The 18,635-nt window shown below is 43.6% G+C and overlaps 1 protein-coding gene across 1 annotated transcript in view; it reads right to left on the bottom strand.

The window, feature by feature from the left end:
• tbata (thymus, brain and testes associated) overlaps nt 1-18,635 on the bottom strand; it is a 43,159-nt gene that overhangs the window by 12,358 nt on the left and 12,166 nt on the right. The window contains exons 3-5 of the mRNA XM_068020339.1: nt 17,030-17,283; nt 10,607-10,786; nt 7,350-7,441 (exon numbers count right to left, since the gene is read on the bottom strand). Coding sequence (XP_067876440.1) covers nt 7,350-7,441; nt 10,607-10,786; nt 17,030-17,283 — 526 coding nt within the window. The remainder of the gene's footprint in view (nt 1-7,349; nt 7,442-10,606; nt 10,787-17,029; nt 17,284-18,635) is intronic.

Here is an 18,635-nt window from a genome sequence, read left to right as displayed (position 1 = left end):
AATATACCGAGTCGGATGTGTAGGTAAAATCAATTACTTTATTTGCGCAGTCGCCAGCGGACTTACTCTGAGAACAGCGGCACTGACTACACCAGAGTCTGTCGGTCCCCCCCCAGAGTAAGTAAAGTTTGTGATACAGGTACCACTGTTTATACATTAAGATTCATGCTACACCTCCTTGTTTAACCAATCAGTGCGATACAATTCAACTTCACCCACGTGGTGACATGCAGTACATCTGTTACTGAGGTTACAATACACTCCATTCTCAATACATACTTGTTACTAATAAAATATTGTTTTGTACCAGCAAGATAAAACAAAGCGGATAAGCAAGCTAATTAACAAGAGCATAGGAATCATCAATAACCATGCTGGTCTCACTCCCTACATAGATCATGAGTCTGTCTCTACCCTGTGACAAGTAATTGCGGCGCATCCTGCTATCTCTATTAGGTGTACATTCCTGAGTGTTTCGTGCAGTCTGCAGCTACATCAAGTAGTGGCAGTTCACGAAGATAAGAGGGACCTAGCACTCCTTATCACTCACACAGGGATGGACATCCTTTGATTCATATGAGTCCATCTACTTCAAACCACAGGGAGTCATACACTCAGGCCATAAAGAACAGATGTCCTTGCAATTACCAGTGTCGGCTAGTCTTTACTGTCTCACACACTCTGCCTTTACTTTTAACTATTTCATTGTGGTTTCTGCCACTTAAAATCAAAGCTCAGCAAAGCTACTATTCCTAACTTGGCTATATTTCCCATTAAGCACAGTGCCATGCCTTTCTGCTCACTTCTTGCAGAGATCAGGAACTCCAAGCACAATAACAACGCTGACTTGCATTTATATAGCACCTTTAATGTATCAAAACGCCCAATGCCACTTCACAGGAGCAGACTCAAACAAAAATTGACACAGTCATATAAGGAGATGTTAGGACAGGTGACCAATAGCGCAGTTGAACCTGTATTTACAGCTATGCAGGCTGTAAGTTGACGTTTCAGTTTATTTATCCAATTTCCCCACTATCCTCCTACTCAGTGACCCACACTGGCTCCTGTGCTCCATGCCTCCAATTTAAAATTCTAATCCTTCTGTTTAAATCTCTCCGAGGCTTTGCCCCTCCCTATCTCCTCCAACCTCCCACTCCCCCACCAGAACTCTCTGTTCTTCCCACTCTGGCCTCTTGTGTGTCACCTCCTCCCTTTGCCCCAACACTAGTGGCCATGCCTTCAGTTGTTTTTCTCTCTCTTCCAAGCCTCATTCCTGGAGGATCAGTGAAAAGCCTGATGACTGCCAACAGGACTCCCAAGTTCCTGGGTCCTTAGCTCTGGAATTCCCCCTGTAAACCCTTCTGCTTTTGCAGCTCCCTCTCATCCTTCGAGACCCTCCTTAAATCCCACCCCTGACCAAGCTTTTGGTCATTCTTCCTAGTAGCACATTCTTTAACTTGGCATCGAATTCTGTTTGATTATTTCACTGTGACAAAGTGCTTACTGGAATGTTTTTCTATATTAATTACAAGCTGTTACTGCACCATTGAGTTGGTCATTCGCCTTATTGCTTCAATACATTACAAAAGTTGGGCATTTCACTGAACGACACAGGATATTCCAGTGAAAGGAAACCTCCCTCATATACACACACCAGTGCAGTATCTAGAAATCCAGTCTTACATTTACACATGCATAGCAGGGGTGGTTTTGAGTTTGTGTTCCCAATTCAGAGCTTTGCCTGCTGGGAGCACACATCAGTAATTCAGGTCACGCCCCATAATCTGGCATTTGTTAAAATGAATGAAGGGAAAATTATCAGATGCCGAGTATCAGGCTTCCCAATACAAGATCTGGGAGGGCAAAGTTATATGCCAGGAAGACAAATTCCTAAAATTTCTATCTATTACACCTGAAACCCACCCTCCTTTTATATATGGATGATTAGTGTAAAAATACATAGCAGCTTGGAGAAAAACTTGAAACTCTTAAAAGAAAAAGCCCACAAAGCTCATTCCAACAACATGAGCCATCTGAAAGAATATTAAGTATTCAGTGCTAAAGCAGTTCTTTCTGCTCTCCAGATATACTAAAGCTTTACTGTATTGAACAGCAGCTACAGAATGGGGAAATGTGGAATTCAGACAATGCTGACCTCACTCTGCATTCAGACTTCAAGCAGCTCTTTGGCTGAACTCCCTACTCCAGCTGCTTCAGTGCTGCACAGTCACAGGCAATCACTTTTGGAGGAGATGTAAAACTGAGGCCTCTCCACCTCCCTTCAAAATCCTTCAAAACTCATCATAAACCCATCTCTTTGACCAAGCTTTTGATCACTCCTCTTAATAGTTCATTCTTTGGCTTTACATCTCGTTGTGTTTGATTATTTTGCGATGAAGCGCCTTGCAATGTTTTTCGATATTAAGTACAAACTGGTGCTGCACCATTGAGTTGGTCACTTGCCTCCACTGCCTTACTGCTTCAGTACAGTACAATGGGTGGACATTTCACTGAATGACCTTTAACTGCACAAGATATTCCAACAACTTGTTTTTATATTAGCCCCTTTAATGTAGTAAGACATCCCAAGGTCCATCATAGGAGCATCAAACAAAATTTGACACAGACACATAAGGAGATATTAGGGAAGAGCTTGGTCAAAAAGGTTATCTTAGAGGAGCTAGAGAATCGGAGAGGATTAAGGAGGGAATTCCAGAGCTTAGGGCCTAGTCAGTTGAAAGGACAGCCGCTAATGCTAGAGGGATTGAAATCGGGGATGCATAAGAGGCCAGATTCAAGGGGCACGGAGATCTTGGAGGGTTGTAGGGCTGAAGGAGATAACCGAGATAGAAAGGGGCGAGGCCATGGAAGGATTTGAAACAATGATGTGAATTTTAAAATCAAGGTGTTGCTTAACCGGGTGCCACTGCAGGTCAGCAAGCACAGGGGTGATGGGTAAACGGGACTTGGGGCAAGTTAGCATATGGACAGCAGAGTTTTGGATGGCCTCAGGTTTACAGAGGGTAAAACACGGGAGTCCGGCCAGGAGTGCGTTGGAATAGTCAAGTCTAGAGGTAACAAAGACATGGATGAGGATTTCAGCAGCAGAAGAGCTGAGACAGGGGCAGAGTTGGGCAATGTTACGCAGCTGGAAATAGGCGGTCTTAGTGATGCAGTGGATCAGAAGCTCATTTCAGTGTCAAATGTGACATCAAGGTTGTGAACAGTCTGGTTCAGCCTCAGACCGTTGCCAGGGAGCAGGATGAAATCAGTGGCTAGGGAAATGAGTTTGTGGCCGAGAACAATGGCTTCAATCTTCCCAATATTTAGTTGGAAGAAATTTCTGCTCATCCAGTATTGTATGTTAGACAAGCAGTCTGACTACTTAGAGACAGTGGAGGGGTCGAGAGAGGTGTTGGTGAGGTAGAACTGGGTGTTATCTGTGTACATGTGGGGCGGAATTTCATTCCCCCCTTGGGAGTGGACTGGGAGGTGGGGGGGTCCTTAGAATTGGGAGGGAAGGTGGGAGGGGCAGAGTGCCTGTCACCTTCCTGACTCCCCCAATTAAATTAGGAGAGTGAGAAGGTCGAGGATGGCCTTCCTGCCCAGAGGCCATTTGAGGCCTTTGTGACCAATTAATGGCCACTTAAGGGCCTCACCCCACTGCCGCTGGCATTTTATCAGGAGCAGGGGGCCCTCCGGCACATGGGGAGGCCACTCAGTAAATCTTGATGGCCTCCCAGTGGGCTGGTGGTGGATGCGGCCCTCTTGCTTGGGCAATCTGTGGTCCATGGAGGGCCCCCCAGGGGCAAAGGCCACCCCTTTGCCAAATCTGCCCCCGACAACCCACCTCCCCCAAACCCTTGCCAGTGCCTTCCTGATGACCTTGTGAGCCCGCTCCACTTACTTGCTCTCCAAGGCTCCAGTGCTGCTCCTGGTCCCAAGCCTCCTACAGTTCTAGTAGTGGCCACTGCACCCAGTGGCACTGCAGGGACTGCTGTGCTGTCAACCTTCTGATTGGCCAACAGCTCTTGGAGGTGGCATCACTGTCCTTCGGGCAGTTAACTCTCTGAGCACCATAAAATGCAGCTGGGGGTCCCCCAGATGGCCAAGGCAGGAATCCCCTCCCCTTTCTGGCTCAGCGTTGGGACCCCTACTGGCTGCATAAAATCCAGCCCGCAGAAACGGATGCTGTGTTTTTTGGATGATGTCGCGGAGGGGCAGCATGTAGGTGAGAAATAGGAGGGAGCCATGGATAGATCCTTGGGGGTACCACAGGTAACGGGTGGGAGTGGGAAGAGAAATCATTGAGATTTTCTGACCACAACTGAATAGATAAGAATGGAACCAGGCGAGTGCAATCCCACCTAGCTGGACAATGGTGGAGAGGCATTGGAGGATGGTGTGATCAGCCATGTCAAAGGCTGCAGAGAAAGCAGATCACACACACATACGTAAAGAGTTACTGAGTAGAGTACTGTAGGTCTCCTGCCAAATATAGAATTGTACTGCAGCCATGGGCAGTGCCTTCAGGAGCAGAAAGCAGTCGATCATATACAATTACATCAAATTTTACACACAAAAAGAGCCATTTGACTCAGCTGGTTTATGCTCCACATGAGCCTCCTCCTACTCTAATGCATCTAACCTATCAACAAATCCTTTGATTCCTTTCTCTCCTGTGAGCTTCTCCTTAAATGAATCCATGCTAATTGTGATCATGATTGTCATAAAAAGCTAATTTGTTCACTAATGTCTTTTAGGGAAGGAATCCTGTTGTCTTTACCCAGGCTGGACCCAGACCCGTAACAATGTAGTTGACTCAACGTCTGACTGAATTGGCCTTGCAAGCCACTCAGTTGCATGAAAACCGCTCAGCACAGTGGGAGGACTTCACCACACAGACTGCAGTGGCTCCGAGAGCAGACCACCACCACCTTCTCAAGGGCAATTCGGGATGGGCAATAAATACTGGCCTTGCCAGTGATGCTCAAATCCCCGAAATGAATGAAAACAAAAACACTCCATTGTGATAGCAAGTTCCGTGTGTCTCAGGGAGGATTCTTCAATCTGATTGGTTGAAGAGCCTCATTTTTCTGCTCACTCAAGACACAGATCCCCTGTAGAGGGCATCACGCTGGAAATGATTAGTGGAAATCTCCACTGACAAGCCCACAAAAGGTCAGCAAGGTAAAGAGCGAGTGTTGGTTCTTTGCTGCTGAAAGCAAAATTCAGGCCAATATGTCTGAGCGGAAGTGAACAATTGCATTATTTGCCTATTTGCACACCGTAGTAATTCAACCATGTATCCAAATAATAACAGTAAAATATAGTTTCCTGGATTTTGCATTCAGTGCTAAATGAACTGTGCTCATCATTCATTACTCTTACACTTGCCTGCAGAATTTCTGTGGGCTTTTACAGAGTGATTTGCGATTAGCAATCAAAACAGATTGGCTCCCTGTACAGGGGATCTGGGACCTGTGTGAACAGGATGCGCTAAAAATGATAAAAGAGGTATTAGTAAGGTGTGTTGCTCTTGTAGAGGGCCAGCACAGACACGATGGGCCAAATGGCCTCCTTCTGTGCTGTAACCATTCCATGATGCTATGATTCTAAGTACAGCTATTTTGCCTGTTGCTGTCATTTCAATGCTGAGTCTATCGATGTGGACTAAAACAATGCACCCTGTGGAGGAGCAGTGTATCTCTGACTGCAGTGTTTGGATCTCCACAATTCACTGTGCATGTGCGTGCTCCAAACTCTGCTGCCTCTTTTCCGCCATTCTAACGGTGTGCACCATTGGCCTCACAGTTATTTCTATCGCAAAGTCCAGTCCATTGTTAAAATTTGTAATCACAATTTCAAATGATGACAGATAAACAACTACATTTGCATTAGTTTTAAACAACTTGACATACAGCCAACATGCAAACTCCATCTTGCAGACAGACTGTTCCAGTTTGGACCTGACCAGCACCAAGTGTTGTTAAGGGAATGTCTCTTAAGTTCTCAAGCTCTTACATCATATCATCTAACATCCTTCAAATCAAATAAGCACACTTAATTGTTAGATGGTTCCCTTATGTTTTCCTATTTACGCGGATTAATAATAATCCTGTAATATAATCTACCTAGGCTTTAAAACAGAATATTTACTTCCTGAAACTAGTAATTATCTATACATAGTTGTAACTAGAAACGCTCACCCTTTAATGTTTTTTAATGGCCTGTTACTGTTTGTGCATTATTGAGGGTTTAATTGAGCATGGCTTAACGTCTGTCATAAGTTGACATGTTAACCTTTCCCCACATTATTGTTCTCTGCTCAAATACTTTACTTTAATAGCCAAATATTGGGCCACAACCCTGACAATCAGCTGTTGACAGCAACTGTGAGTGATTTGAACTGCTGGCAAGCCAGAGAACTGTTTACGCAGCAATATTCCAGAAGGAGGAAATTCCAATTTGCATCGTAGGTGCTATAACATGGAATGCAATGGGTTACACACAGGAGGATGACTGCAATTCCGGGAAAATGTCAGTGTGGACACATGAGATGGCAATCTTCACTTTTATTTTTAAGAAGGTGCAAATGGAAGCTTGGCTTCAGGAGATTAATAAACGTTCTTTGGAGGTTTACTCTTCTGGTTTATGGAAATCTATGAGTGGCAACAGCTGTGAAATACATTCTTTCAATAGATCTGTGTATTTGATGGTGTAGCATTTGTAAAAAGTTTGAACTAATCCTGGAAAATTGCTGTTCTTCCTTTGTGTTTGAGCTTCAGTTAATGTACCTATTCGCATCCAATTGGCCAATTGGTGAAACAGGATGCCTTTCATTTCATTAATAATGCAAGGGGCTGAAAGTACCTAAGGCCGTGCTCAAAGGTTTGAATTAGCTGTGGAGTGGAGCAAACTTATAAATCTTCAAAATAATTCATCATGTGCATTCAGATAGCTGCTAGATATTGACTAGTTGTGATGAGATTTGTATACATTTCTCAATGCTATTTTTCACAGGGTCAAATCTAACACTGTTGGAGAAGTGGAGGATGTTCAATTTGAAACCCCAAATACCTCCTCCTTTTCTTGCTAAATAGTTGCATATTCTTGCAGATGGTAAATGGGGAATAAAGAATAAATCACCAGCTGGCATGACCCATGTGAGCTGCTCATTAATTGCGCAGCTTTGTTGGAATCACCACCATGGTTTCTTCTTCCAATACACGTGTACATGTGTGTGTGTGTGAGAAGTTGATGCAATTTCCCACAAGAATACAGAAAATTGAAGTACAACAATTTTGTAAAGCTATGGGAATATCCATGACTATAGCTATACTGACCTCCTTCTTTTCTTCAGGCTGTTCAGGTGCAAGGAAACAGGCCTTAGAGGTGAAATCCCGTAATTCTTCGCGCCAAGCTTCAGACAATGGTTCTGAAATAAAAAGCCTTCCTTCTTAGATTGACAAAAAACACCAATAATAAAACCGAGTCTATCCAATGGGAATGGCACCCATGTCTGATCTTTCAGGCATTTCCAATAATCAAGGCCCATTCATAGATTATAATACACAGGAGGATGAGCTGTGGGGACATAATAATGATATTAAGCTACTTTTTAAAAGTTCTTCCCTCAACTATCAATTAATGTCAGACATTGGGGAGATAATCTTGACCCGCTACAAGAACTTTGTTTTTGACACTTATCTGGAAGCGTTCTGGCAACAAGACCATCATTAACAGTCACAGAGAAGCAAGGACAATTTAACAGTTTTTCCTTTGGATATTCAGTCGAACTGTTTATCTCACACACTCTAAATAATCATTTATAAAGTATATTAGCGATTATGGATAAATATTTGCTTTGACAATAGAGGGACAATTAGTCTAAATTTGTGACTTCAGATTCTTATTAGATCATTAGACCCTCCATTATCTCCCATAGGAAATCATAGTCTCATTCATCTCACCTTTTCTTCCCCCCATTGACTATTAGCTAACTTAGCCATTTGGTAAGCGAAGTTGGCTTTTCTCAGCTTGAATTTATAATGTGGAGGCTTTGCTTTGTAAAAGGTAGCAACAATTTTTGCCCATGTCCTTTACAGTCTTAGCTCAGCAGTAGTATTCATGCCTAAGTCAGTAGGTCATGGGTTTAAACCTCTCTCCAGAGACTAGAGCAGTGAATCATGGCTTACATTTCAGTGCTGTACTGAGGGAGCTGCAGTCTTCTGGATGAAACGTTAAAGTAAGGTGGATGTAAAAGATCCCATGGCACCTTTTGAAGAACAGCGGGAAGTTCTCCTGGTGTCCTGGAACACATTTATCCCTCAACCAATATCACTTTTTAAAAAAGTGGACAGATTATCCTAGTCATTTATCTCTTTGCAGTTTGTGCAACCTTGATGTGTGCAAATTGTCTATCACACTTAACTACATTATGACGTGACTACACTTCAAGAGTATTTCATTGGCTCTGAAGCGCTTTGGAATGCCTAAGATTATGAAAGGTGTGATGTAATCAGTGGTTGCAAAGCTTGTTTTGTTTTTCTTTTGAGACAGACCCTAATTGAGAGGGAAACTAAAATTGAACAGAAGCGGAGAAAAAACTTCTGGTTTCTGGGGAAACTGACACTGGTTGGAACTGGATAAAACGAGACAGGGCCCCCCCCATACAGGGCAAACCAGACAGGTACAAGCATGCCAGGAGGCTGAATAAAGAGAAGACTGAAGCCAGGAGCTGTTTCTGTTCTTAAAGCGGCTGATTAACCAGACCCGGCCATACAGAATACAGGTTGTCACTGAAGTGCTCCGATAAAGGAAATACTTGTAATTCCACGCCATCAAGGCTGTCATGAGCCAAGCTGAGGAGTTTCTGGAGAAGTTGTCTTTTGGTAAAGACCGTACCCGTGGAGTTCGAATTGAAAGGGAGCTGCTGTCGGGTGAGAAACAGCAGCTAAATCCCTGAAGAAAGAAGCTGGAGAGCTACCTGAGGAAGTTCAAAACTTTGTAGAACTTTGTGGCTGTAATTGGTGCTATATATGCTGAGTGGACTGCCCAGTAAATCTGAGATCTATCTCTGGTGCACCTGATAGTTAATGTGATCTGTCTGTTAATTTATGTTTAATTTACGTTGATTTTGGTTTGATTGTTAGAGTAAAAGTTATAAAAGTGAAATCTTGTCCATGTATTTTTTTCTATTTGGGTTCGTTCAGTAAATTCGTTTCTTTTGGTTTGCTGATCCCACGGGGATCGTAACAAAGGCACTGTATAGGTGCAGGTCATTCTCTCTCTTTATTCAAGATAATTATAGGATGGCCATTTTAACAATATCTGTTACTTTGAGTTACAGATCGCATCACTAACTCCTGTCTGGCCTATCGTACACAAACAGGTAGCTGTGGTATGATGAAACGTCACAAAGTGCACTGCCAGTGAATGGACAGATGCATACTCACAATGTGACTGCATACTCATCTCCCAAGTAACCCACCAAGGAATGACCAGACACATACCTGCCAGGGAACAATGCTTCCTCCCTCACCCACCACCCACTTCCTCATCACCCCAACTAGGTTACTTGGGATCAGAAGGAAATGTACTCAACACAAGACCACTGTTCCCAAACATGCACAGAAGGGAAAGCTCACTTCAGTGCTACCTGCTACAACAGTAAAGACATTTTATATCAGAAGTTCTGAACCTCTTATACCTGATTATCAAAAATAGAACACTCTTAAAATTTGATATGAATTCTAATTGATAGGGAGATTTTTGTGCGTGCAATATTAAATCATACTCTGGGGATATGCACTTTTTAATAGGGGCTGTATTAACTCATACTTTGTCATAATCACAAAAGAGCTAGGAAGGTTTTCTAACCCATTTGATTTCATCTTCCTGAATAACAACTCTAAGGTCTTCATATTATAGTATCTAGCTGTTTTTTTTATTAATTCCATTGTCCTAACCTTAAATCAATCTTCCATTAAAGCTGCTGTTGTGTGAAGAAATCTTTTTTAGTGTCTGTCCCTCAAAGCCCTGAATCTGTGCCATCTTGTTCGGCTACCCAGCATGCATCAGAAAATACAATTTCAGATTTATTTTCTCTATTCCATTACGTACCTTAAAAATCTCAATGAATCAACTCTCAGACATCTCTATTAAAGTTTATTAAGTTGTTCCTCTTGAGTCAGCCCTCTGAAACTGGGGGATCAGCCTTGTTGGTCTCTTTGGCACAGCTCTGGGAACTGGATGGCCCTCTTGTGTTGCAGTAACCAGAACTGTATGTAATACTCCAGATGCAACCTGACCATAGCACCGTACATCTTCGGCGGGACTTGTGGGATTTGAACTCCAGTAATTTGCCAATGTAACTAAGTGTCCAGTTTGCTTTGTCTATTGTAACCTACTTGGGCATGTATGCAACACATCAATTAAGATCTTTAGATCCCTTTCAGCTTCCTCTTGTGGCAAATGTCACTCCACGCATGGGATATAAACACTTCCTATTTTTATTTCAAATGTGCAGCAGCTGTCAAGCTCTCTTTGCTATGTCCTCTGAGATGCCAGCATGAATTCACATGATAATGACAATACAAACCTATGGCAAACTTTGAGATACTTCTGTCATCGAAGGCATTACACTGAAAAATACTGATTGGCAATCCAAGCCTTCCTAGAACAGTAGTTGGAAGCTGACTCTTTATCAATGGATGAGGAGAAAGTGGAGTGTTGATGTACCAGTCATCATTTACAGCGCAAACAGGTATCCCATTGAGTCCTTTGAAAAGAGAAGAGGTGAAAAGAGAATATCCTGAATTCTATTTTTTGTTTAAAGATCTGGATGAAACTCCTAGACAATGATAAGAGCAAATAGTGTTTTGTATGCATACACTGACATCAATATTTTCAACTTTCAAATCAAGTTAGTTGCAACCTATTATAAAGGCAAATAACAGAGCTAAGTTGGAGCAAGCAGCTGACTAAGAAATAAAACATGTTTTTATTGTAATCCTGGAAAGCAGTGAGTTAAAGTACATTACAATTCCACAACTGCCGACTGTGACCATCCTGTATATGCAAGTCAAGGTAGTATCATTGAGCTGTTTAATTGCTGTTTTCTCTGTAGTACTGGTTGGGGGCGTAGTAAAAGTAAGGTGGTGTAGACTAGGAGTGCATACAGATTGTGTGCTTCAGTGTTTCAAAAGGATCTGAACCCACAAACTTCCAATTCAGAGATGAAAGTGTTATCACTGAGCCAAGTTAATACACCATCTACATATGAAACAAAGGGCCATCCTGCTATTGCTTCCCCAAGCTATTTGTAAGAAAATTGTAAAGGTCTTTATATAGAATGCATTACGATTTCGCTATAAATAATGAACAGAGAAGCTCTCTATCCTGGATGGTAAATGCACACACCTTCCAACAGACAAGCCTGGATAGAAAGCAGGAGTGGAATCTCCCCCTCCCCGTCTTAGAAACATTGATTGAGAACAGCTAAGGCAGCAATAACTAAGGATTCAACCCTGGGACATTGGTGTCCATCTGGCCTAGTATCTCAGCACCACACCACATGAGTTGAGATGTTTTATTATTTGTTTATTGTATTGCAATGCTGTGATGCTTATACTTTGTTATGGGGGGTGGCGGTGGCGTAGTGGTAATGTCACTGGACTAATACCCAGAGATCCAAGGTATGCTCTGGGGACATGGGTTCGAATCCCACCACAGCAGAAGGTGGAATTTAAATTCAATTAATAAATCTGGAATTAAAAAGCCAGTCTAATGATGGTCAATTGTTGTAAAAACCCACCTGGTTCACTAATGTCCTTTAGGGAAGGAAATCTGCTGTCCTTACCTGGTCTGGCCGACATGTGACTCCAGACCCACAGCAATGTGGTTAACTCTTACATGCCCTCTGAAATGGCCTAGCAAGCCACTCAGTTGTATCTAACTGATATGAAGTCAATAAAAAAGAATAAAACCGGACGGACCACCTGGCATCAACCTAGGCACCTGAAATGACAATGGCAAACCCAGCCCTGTCGACCCTGTAAAGTCCTCCTTACTAACATCTGGGGGCTTGTGCCAAAGTTGGGAGAGCTGTCCCACAGACTAGTCAAGCAACAGCCTGACATAGTCATACTCATGGTATCATACCTTACAGACGATGTTCCAGACACTCCCATCACTGTTCCCGAGTATGTCCTGGCCCACCAGCAGGACAGACCCAGCAGACATGGCAGCACAGGGTATACAGTCGGGAGGGAGTTGCCCTGGGAGTCAACATCGACTCCAGACCCCATGAGGTCTCATGGCATCAGGTCAAACATGGGCAAGGAAACCTTCTGCTGATTACCACTGACTGCCCTCCCTCAGCTGATGAGTCAGTACTCTACCATGTTGAACAGCACGGAGGAAGCACTGTGGGTGGTAAGGGCATAAAATATACTCTGGGTGGGGGACTTCAATGTCCATCACCAAGAGTGGCTCGGTAGCACCACTACTGGCATAGTACATAGCTGCTCGACTGGGTCTGCGGCAGGTGGTGAGGGAACCAACAAGAGGAAAAAACATACTCGACCTCGTCCTCAACAATCTGCCGGCCGCAGATGCATCTGTTCATGACAGTATTGGTGGGAGTGACCACCGCACAATCCTTGTGGAGATGAAGTCCCGCCTTCACATTGAGGATACCGTCCATTGTGTTATGTGGCACTATCACTGTGCTAAATGGGATAGATGTTAAACAGATCTAGCAATGCAAACCTGGGCATCCATGAGGCACTGTGGGCCATCAGCAGCAGCAGAATTGTACTCAACCACAATCTGTAACCTCATGGCCCAGCATATCCCCCACTCTACCATTACCATCAAGCCAGGAGACCAACCCTGGTTCAATGAAGAGTGCAGAAGGGCATGCCAGGAGCAGCACCAGGCATACCTCAAAATGAGGTGTCAGCCTGGTGAAGCTACAACAGAGGACTACTTGCGTGCCAAACTGCGTAAGCAGCATGCAATAGACAGCTAAACAATCCCATAACCAACAGATCAGATCTAAGCTCTGCAATCCTGCCATATCCATTCGTGAATGGCGGTGGACAATTAAACAACTAACTGGAGGAGGTGGCTCCACAAATATCCCCATCCTCAATGATGGGGGAGCTCAGATAAGGCAGAAGCATTTGCAACAATCTTCAGCCAGAAGTGCCGAGTTGATGATCCATTTCGGCCTCCTCCTGAAGTCCCCAACATCACAGATGCCAGACTTCAGCCAATTCGATTCACTCCGCCTGATATCAAGAAACGACTGAAGGCACTGGATACCAAAAGGATATGGGCCCAGACAATATTCTGGCAATAGTACTGAAGACCTGTGCTCCAGAACTTGCCATGTCCCTAGCCAAGCTGTTCCAGTACAGCTACAACACTAGCATCTACCCTGCAATGTGGAAAATTGCTCGGGTATGTCCTATACACAAGAAGCAGGACACGTCCAACCCGACCAATTACTGCCCCATCAGTCTACTCTCAATCATCAGTAAAGTGATGGAAGGTGTCATCAACAGTGCCATCAAGCAGCACTTGCTTAGCAATAACCTGCTCAGTTTGGGTTCTGCCAGGGCCACTCTGCTCCTGACCTCATTACAACCTTGGTTCAAACATGGACAAAGGAGCTGAACTCAAGAGGTGAGGTGAGAGTGACTGCCCCTGACCCCAAGGCAGCGTTTGACCGAGCATGGCATCAAGGAGCCCTAACAAAACTGGAGTCAATGGGAATCAGGGGGAAAACTCTCTGCTGGTTGGAGTCATACCTAATGCAAAGGAAGATGGTTGTGGTTGTTGGAGGTCAATCATCTGAGCTCCAGGACATCACTGCAGGAGTTCCTCAGGGTAGTGTCACAGGCCCAACCATCTTCAGCTGCTTCATCAATGACCTTACTTCAATCATAAGGTCAGAAGTGGGGATGTTTGCTGATGATTGCACAATGTTCAGCACCATTCGTGACTCCTCAGATACTGAACCAGTCTGTGTCGAAATGCAGCAAGACCTGGACAATATCCAGGTTTGGACTGATAAGTGGCAAGTAATATTCGTGCCACACAAGTGCCAGGCAATGACCATCTCAAACAAGAGAGAATCTAACCATCTCCCCTTGATATTCATTGGCATCACCATCGCTGAATCCCCCACTATCAACATCCTAGGGGCTACCATTGACCAGAAACTGAACTGGAGTAGCCATATAAATACCATGGCTACAAGAGCAGGTCAGAGGCTAGGAATCCTGCAGCGAGTAACTCACCTCCTGACTCCCCAAAGCCTGTCCACCATCTAACAGGCACAAGTCAGGAATGTGATAGAATACTCTCCATTTGCCTGGATGGGTGCAGCTCCAACCACACTCAAGAAGCTCGACACCATCCAGGACAAAGCAGCCGCTTGATTGGCACCTCATCTACAAACATTCACTCCCTCCACCACCAATGCACAGTGGCAGCAGTGTGTACCATCTACAACGCACTAAGGCTCCTTAGACAGTACCTTCGAAACCCGCGACCTCTACCAACTAGAAGGACAAGGGAAGAAAATGCATGGGAACACCACCACCTGCAAATTCCCCTCCAAGTCACACCATCCTGACTTGGAACTATATTGCCGTTCCTTCATTGTCGCTGGGTTAAAATCCTGTAACTCCCTTCCTAACAGCACTGTGGGTATACCTACCTCACATGGACTGCAGTGGTTCAAGAAGGCAGCTCACCATCACCTTCTCAAGAGCAATTAGGGATGGGCAATAAATGCTGGTCTAGCCAGCAACGCCCACATCCCATGAATGAATTAAAAAAAATAAATAGACTGGTGGGACATCAGGAAAAACTTAAAGATCTGAAGGATTTACATTAACTCTCTGCTGGCAACTAGCATAAACCCAAGTACATTTTCCATTCAGCACATATCCTCTAGCTCATCAATATCCATGAGCAGCTGCTGTATGAATTGACAAAAACCTCAATCCTGGACTTAAAGGATCAGTTTAGCTATTGTCAGTTGATGTTTCAAATGCATGACTTGCATTTACTTAGCACCTTATCACTTTTCCCTTGGAAGCTTCCATTGAATGCATTTCACATGCAATTAATTACTTTGTAATGCACAGCAAGATCCCAAACAAAATGACTGGCCAGTCAATCTGTTTTTCATGGTTTTGACTGAGGGTTAAACATTCGCCAAGAACTGGCAGAATTCCCTACTCTTCCTCAACCTGAACCATGGAACCTTTAACATCCATCTGAATTATCGAATGGCGTCAATTTATCATCTCACCCAAAAGATGGCTCCTCAGTTGATGCAGCACTCCCTCAGTACTGCACCAATCAGCTCAAATTGTGTGCTTCAGTATTGAAGTATAGCTTGAATGCCTTACCTTCTGACTCAGAGGTAAATGTGCTATCAGTGAGTCCAGCTCACTTACAATTGATATCCTATAATAAAAATCTTATATCTGTGTGCACTTCTAGTCCAAACAACTTTAATTTCTGTCATTACAATTCTGTCACACTTTTGACAACTTTTTTCATTGTAAATTCTATGTCTATATTTATAATGGAAACTGCCTATGTAAACTTGTCATGCTGTAATTACACACTTTTGCCAGTGGTGGCACTGTAGCAGCTTGGTTTGGTATCTCTCAGTTCCTCAGTCTGTGATACAGACAGACCTCCTATGCTCCAACCAACTGTCATAGGCTTGCCATTTATCTATAGATAAATAACAATATAAAAGCAAAGTGTTATATAAAATTATGGACACAATGCACGAGAACTAATTACATCTGTGGATCTGGTCCAATTAAACCCTGCCCTGTAACCCACTTACATTTGAACCCTAATTACCCCCCTGCTCTGTGACCTATTTTTGTGCACTTAGCAACTTTGAGGATTGTGTTCCTTATGCCAAAGTCCAAATCATCTCTATTGGTCATTTTTGTGTCCTGTACTGGATACTGTTCTGATTCACTGACCATTCTTGTAAATAGACCTTGTGTCCCATATGAACCAGAGTGTGTTGTATTTGCCCATCAAACTAAGACCATTGGAGTATTCTACTTCCAACTCTTCTTCCATCTAAGCAACATCCATTTTCCCTCAATTTTTATTTTCTGTCCATCTACCAATTTATTACTCATGCTGTTAAATTTTATGCCACATCCCTGATTTTGTTTTTACTGCGAGATACTTTATCAAATCCATGCTGAAAATTCATATACATTACATCTGTTGCATTCCCTTTGTCTATCCAATTGGTCAGTTCTTTAAAAACTGTTAAATCTGTCAAACGCAAATTTCTTTTAACACCATGACCAGTTGGGAAATTGAATTCAAAATATTCAGTAATTTATGAGCTAGTACCAAATAAATGTCCATAAAACTCATTGACATTATGTTCCAGCAAGCTATTGTACAGTATTAAATATTCTTTGTTTGATGGGCAGATACAACACACCCTGGTTCATATGGGACACAAGGTCTATTTACAAGAATGGTCAGTGAATCAGAACAGTATCTAGTACAGGACACAAAAATGTAAGAGTGAAAGAAATTTGCATTGAATAGTGTGCGTTGTCTGACATGCGATAGCTTTCTGATGTGTCACTGACAAAGTCCATGTATATGTAAAGTTTTTGTTCTGTAAAATAGATATTAAACAATATAGAAAAGTCTGGAATACTACTTCAGAAGTGAACATACAGTCGGACTAGGGGCACAGGTTCATACTGAAAGGCAAATTTCGGCTGACCGGGTAGCTCTTCTTCACGCTAGCAGTGATCGACAAGGGAAAGGGTTCATGTAACATAGAGGAGACAAAAAACTCAAGTTATTTAAGAAACATTTTATGGTGTGATGGATGACTACACATTCTTTCTGGACAGATAGATCAGGATGGGCTAAATGGCTTTCATCATTTATATCTACCTTGTAAAGGAAAGCAAGCTAAATGCGTACTGGAACGTCTTACCATTGATATGTCTTACTCGATGAGGGTGAGGGTTGTGCCTTGAGAAAAAGGAGTGGTAACTCAGCCTTCCAAAACGTGAACTGCTCTTCGGTTTGGACTGTGGCCTTTCGGCATCAACACTGAAGCGGAGTAGGGAATTAAGAGCTAATGTGCCAGAGTTGTCCATCGACTTCAGCTCTTGCTTGTTCTTGAATGGATCAAGCACTGGTTGCCCTAAGTTCGCCATCGTTTCCTTGACTGATGTCTTCTCAGTGCTTTCAAAAGGAAATAAAATCAATTGCAAATAATTCTGTAAGTCTCTAAAGAAGAAATGTATCTACTGGCAGATTTCAATTTGTAATATAAAAAGACAGAAGTCAAATGGTCTCCCACTTCAATAAAATCATCTAATATTTGAATAATCTCATCCTCATTTTTAATTCCCTCCATGGGTCTGTCCCTCTCTGTAACCTGCTCCAGCCCTACAACCCTCCGAAATCTCTGTTATCCTCCAATTCTGGTCTCACGCATATCCACAGTTTCCACCATTGGCGGCCATGCCTTGAGCTGCCTTGGTTATAAACTCTGGAATTTCCTTTCTAAACCTCTCCACGTCTCTCTTCTCCTTATGATTCTCTTTAAAACCTACCTCTTTGACCATGCTTTTGTTTATCTGTCCTATTATTGCCATTTTTGTCGCAGTGTCAAATTTTATTTGGTAACGCTCCTGTGAAGTGCCTTAAAGGGACAGATTTTATGGCCCCCCCCCCCCCCCCAACGTCAGGAGTCATGGCGGAAAATGTCTCCGGGAAAGGCCCACCACAGGCCTTGACGTCAGGAAGGCCCGGCCCGATATTGCCGGCGGCAGCAAGGCCTCGTGGTGGCCTCCTCGCCACTCAGCGACGGGAGCAGCATTTTTCTAATCAAAAAAATGCAAATTAATGAATCAAATACTTACCCGCTCCCGCCGTCTGTTCCGATGCCATACTGACGGCAGCAGCCGGCATTCCCGCGCCTTTGGATCTCCGTTCGGAGATCCGATGCAGGACACTGGTGGCGAGGGGAGAGAGGTAAGTATTTAAGTGTGGGGGGGGGAGGTGGCAGAGAGTGGAGTCAAGCTAATCTGATTGGTGGAGGGGAAGGTGGGGAAGGTAGTTAAAAGTTTGTGAACTTTGTGGGGGGGGGGTGGCGGGTGGAAAGGTGAGGTACACAAGTATTTTGGGGGGGGGGGAAAAGGGCAAGGAATGAGTGTATGGTTATTGGGGGGGTGGGAAAGGGGCTGGAAACATGTATTTAATATTTCTAAAATGAATTATAATACTGTTGCTTTAAAACTTTAAATTGTAATGTAGGGCTCAAAGCCCTTTAAAAATGGCGTCAATGCCTGCGCAGTGGCTCCTGCCGCCATTGTCGGGGATGGATCGCCCGCCCTCTCCACGTCATTGGGGGGTGCGGTTTGCCCCAGCCATTTAAATGAGCCACCATGCTGAATATCAAATGACATAAGGGAATATGAGGATAGTATGGGAAAAAAACATTGAAGTGGATGATCAACCATGATCATATTGAATGGCGGTGCAGGCTCGATGGGCTGAGTGGCCTACTCCTGCTCCTATGTTCCTATGTT

This window comes from Heterodontus francisci, chromosome 42 (assembly GCF_036365525.1).
Source record: "Heterodontus francisci isolate sHetFra1 chromosome 42, sHetFra1.hap1, whole genome shotgun sequence".
Taxonomy (NCBI): Eukaryota; Metazoa; Chordata; class Chondrichthyes; order Heterodontiformes; family Heterodontidae; genus Heterodontus; species Heterodontus francisci.
This window is presented reverse-complemented; position numbering and strand designations above follow the sequence as displayed.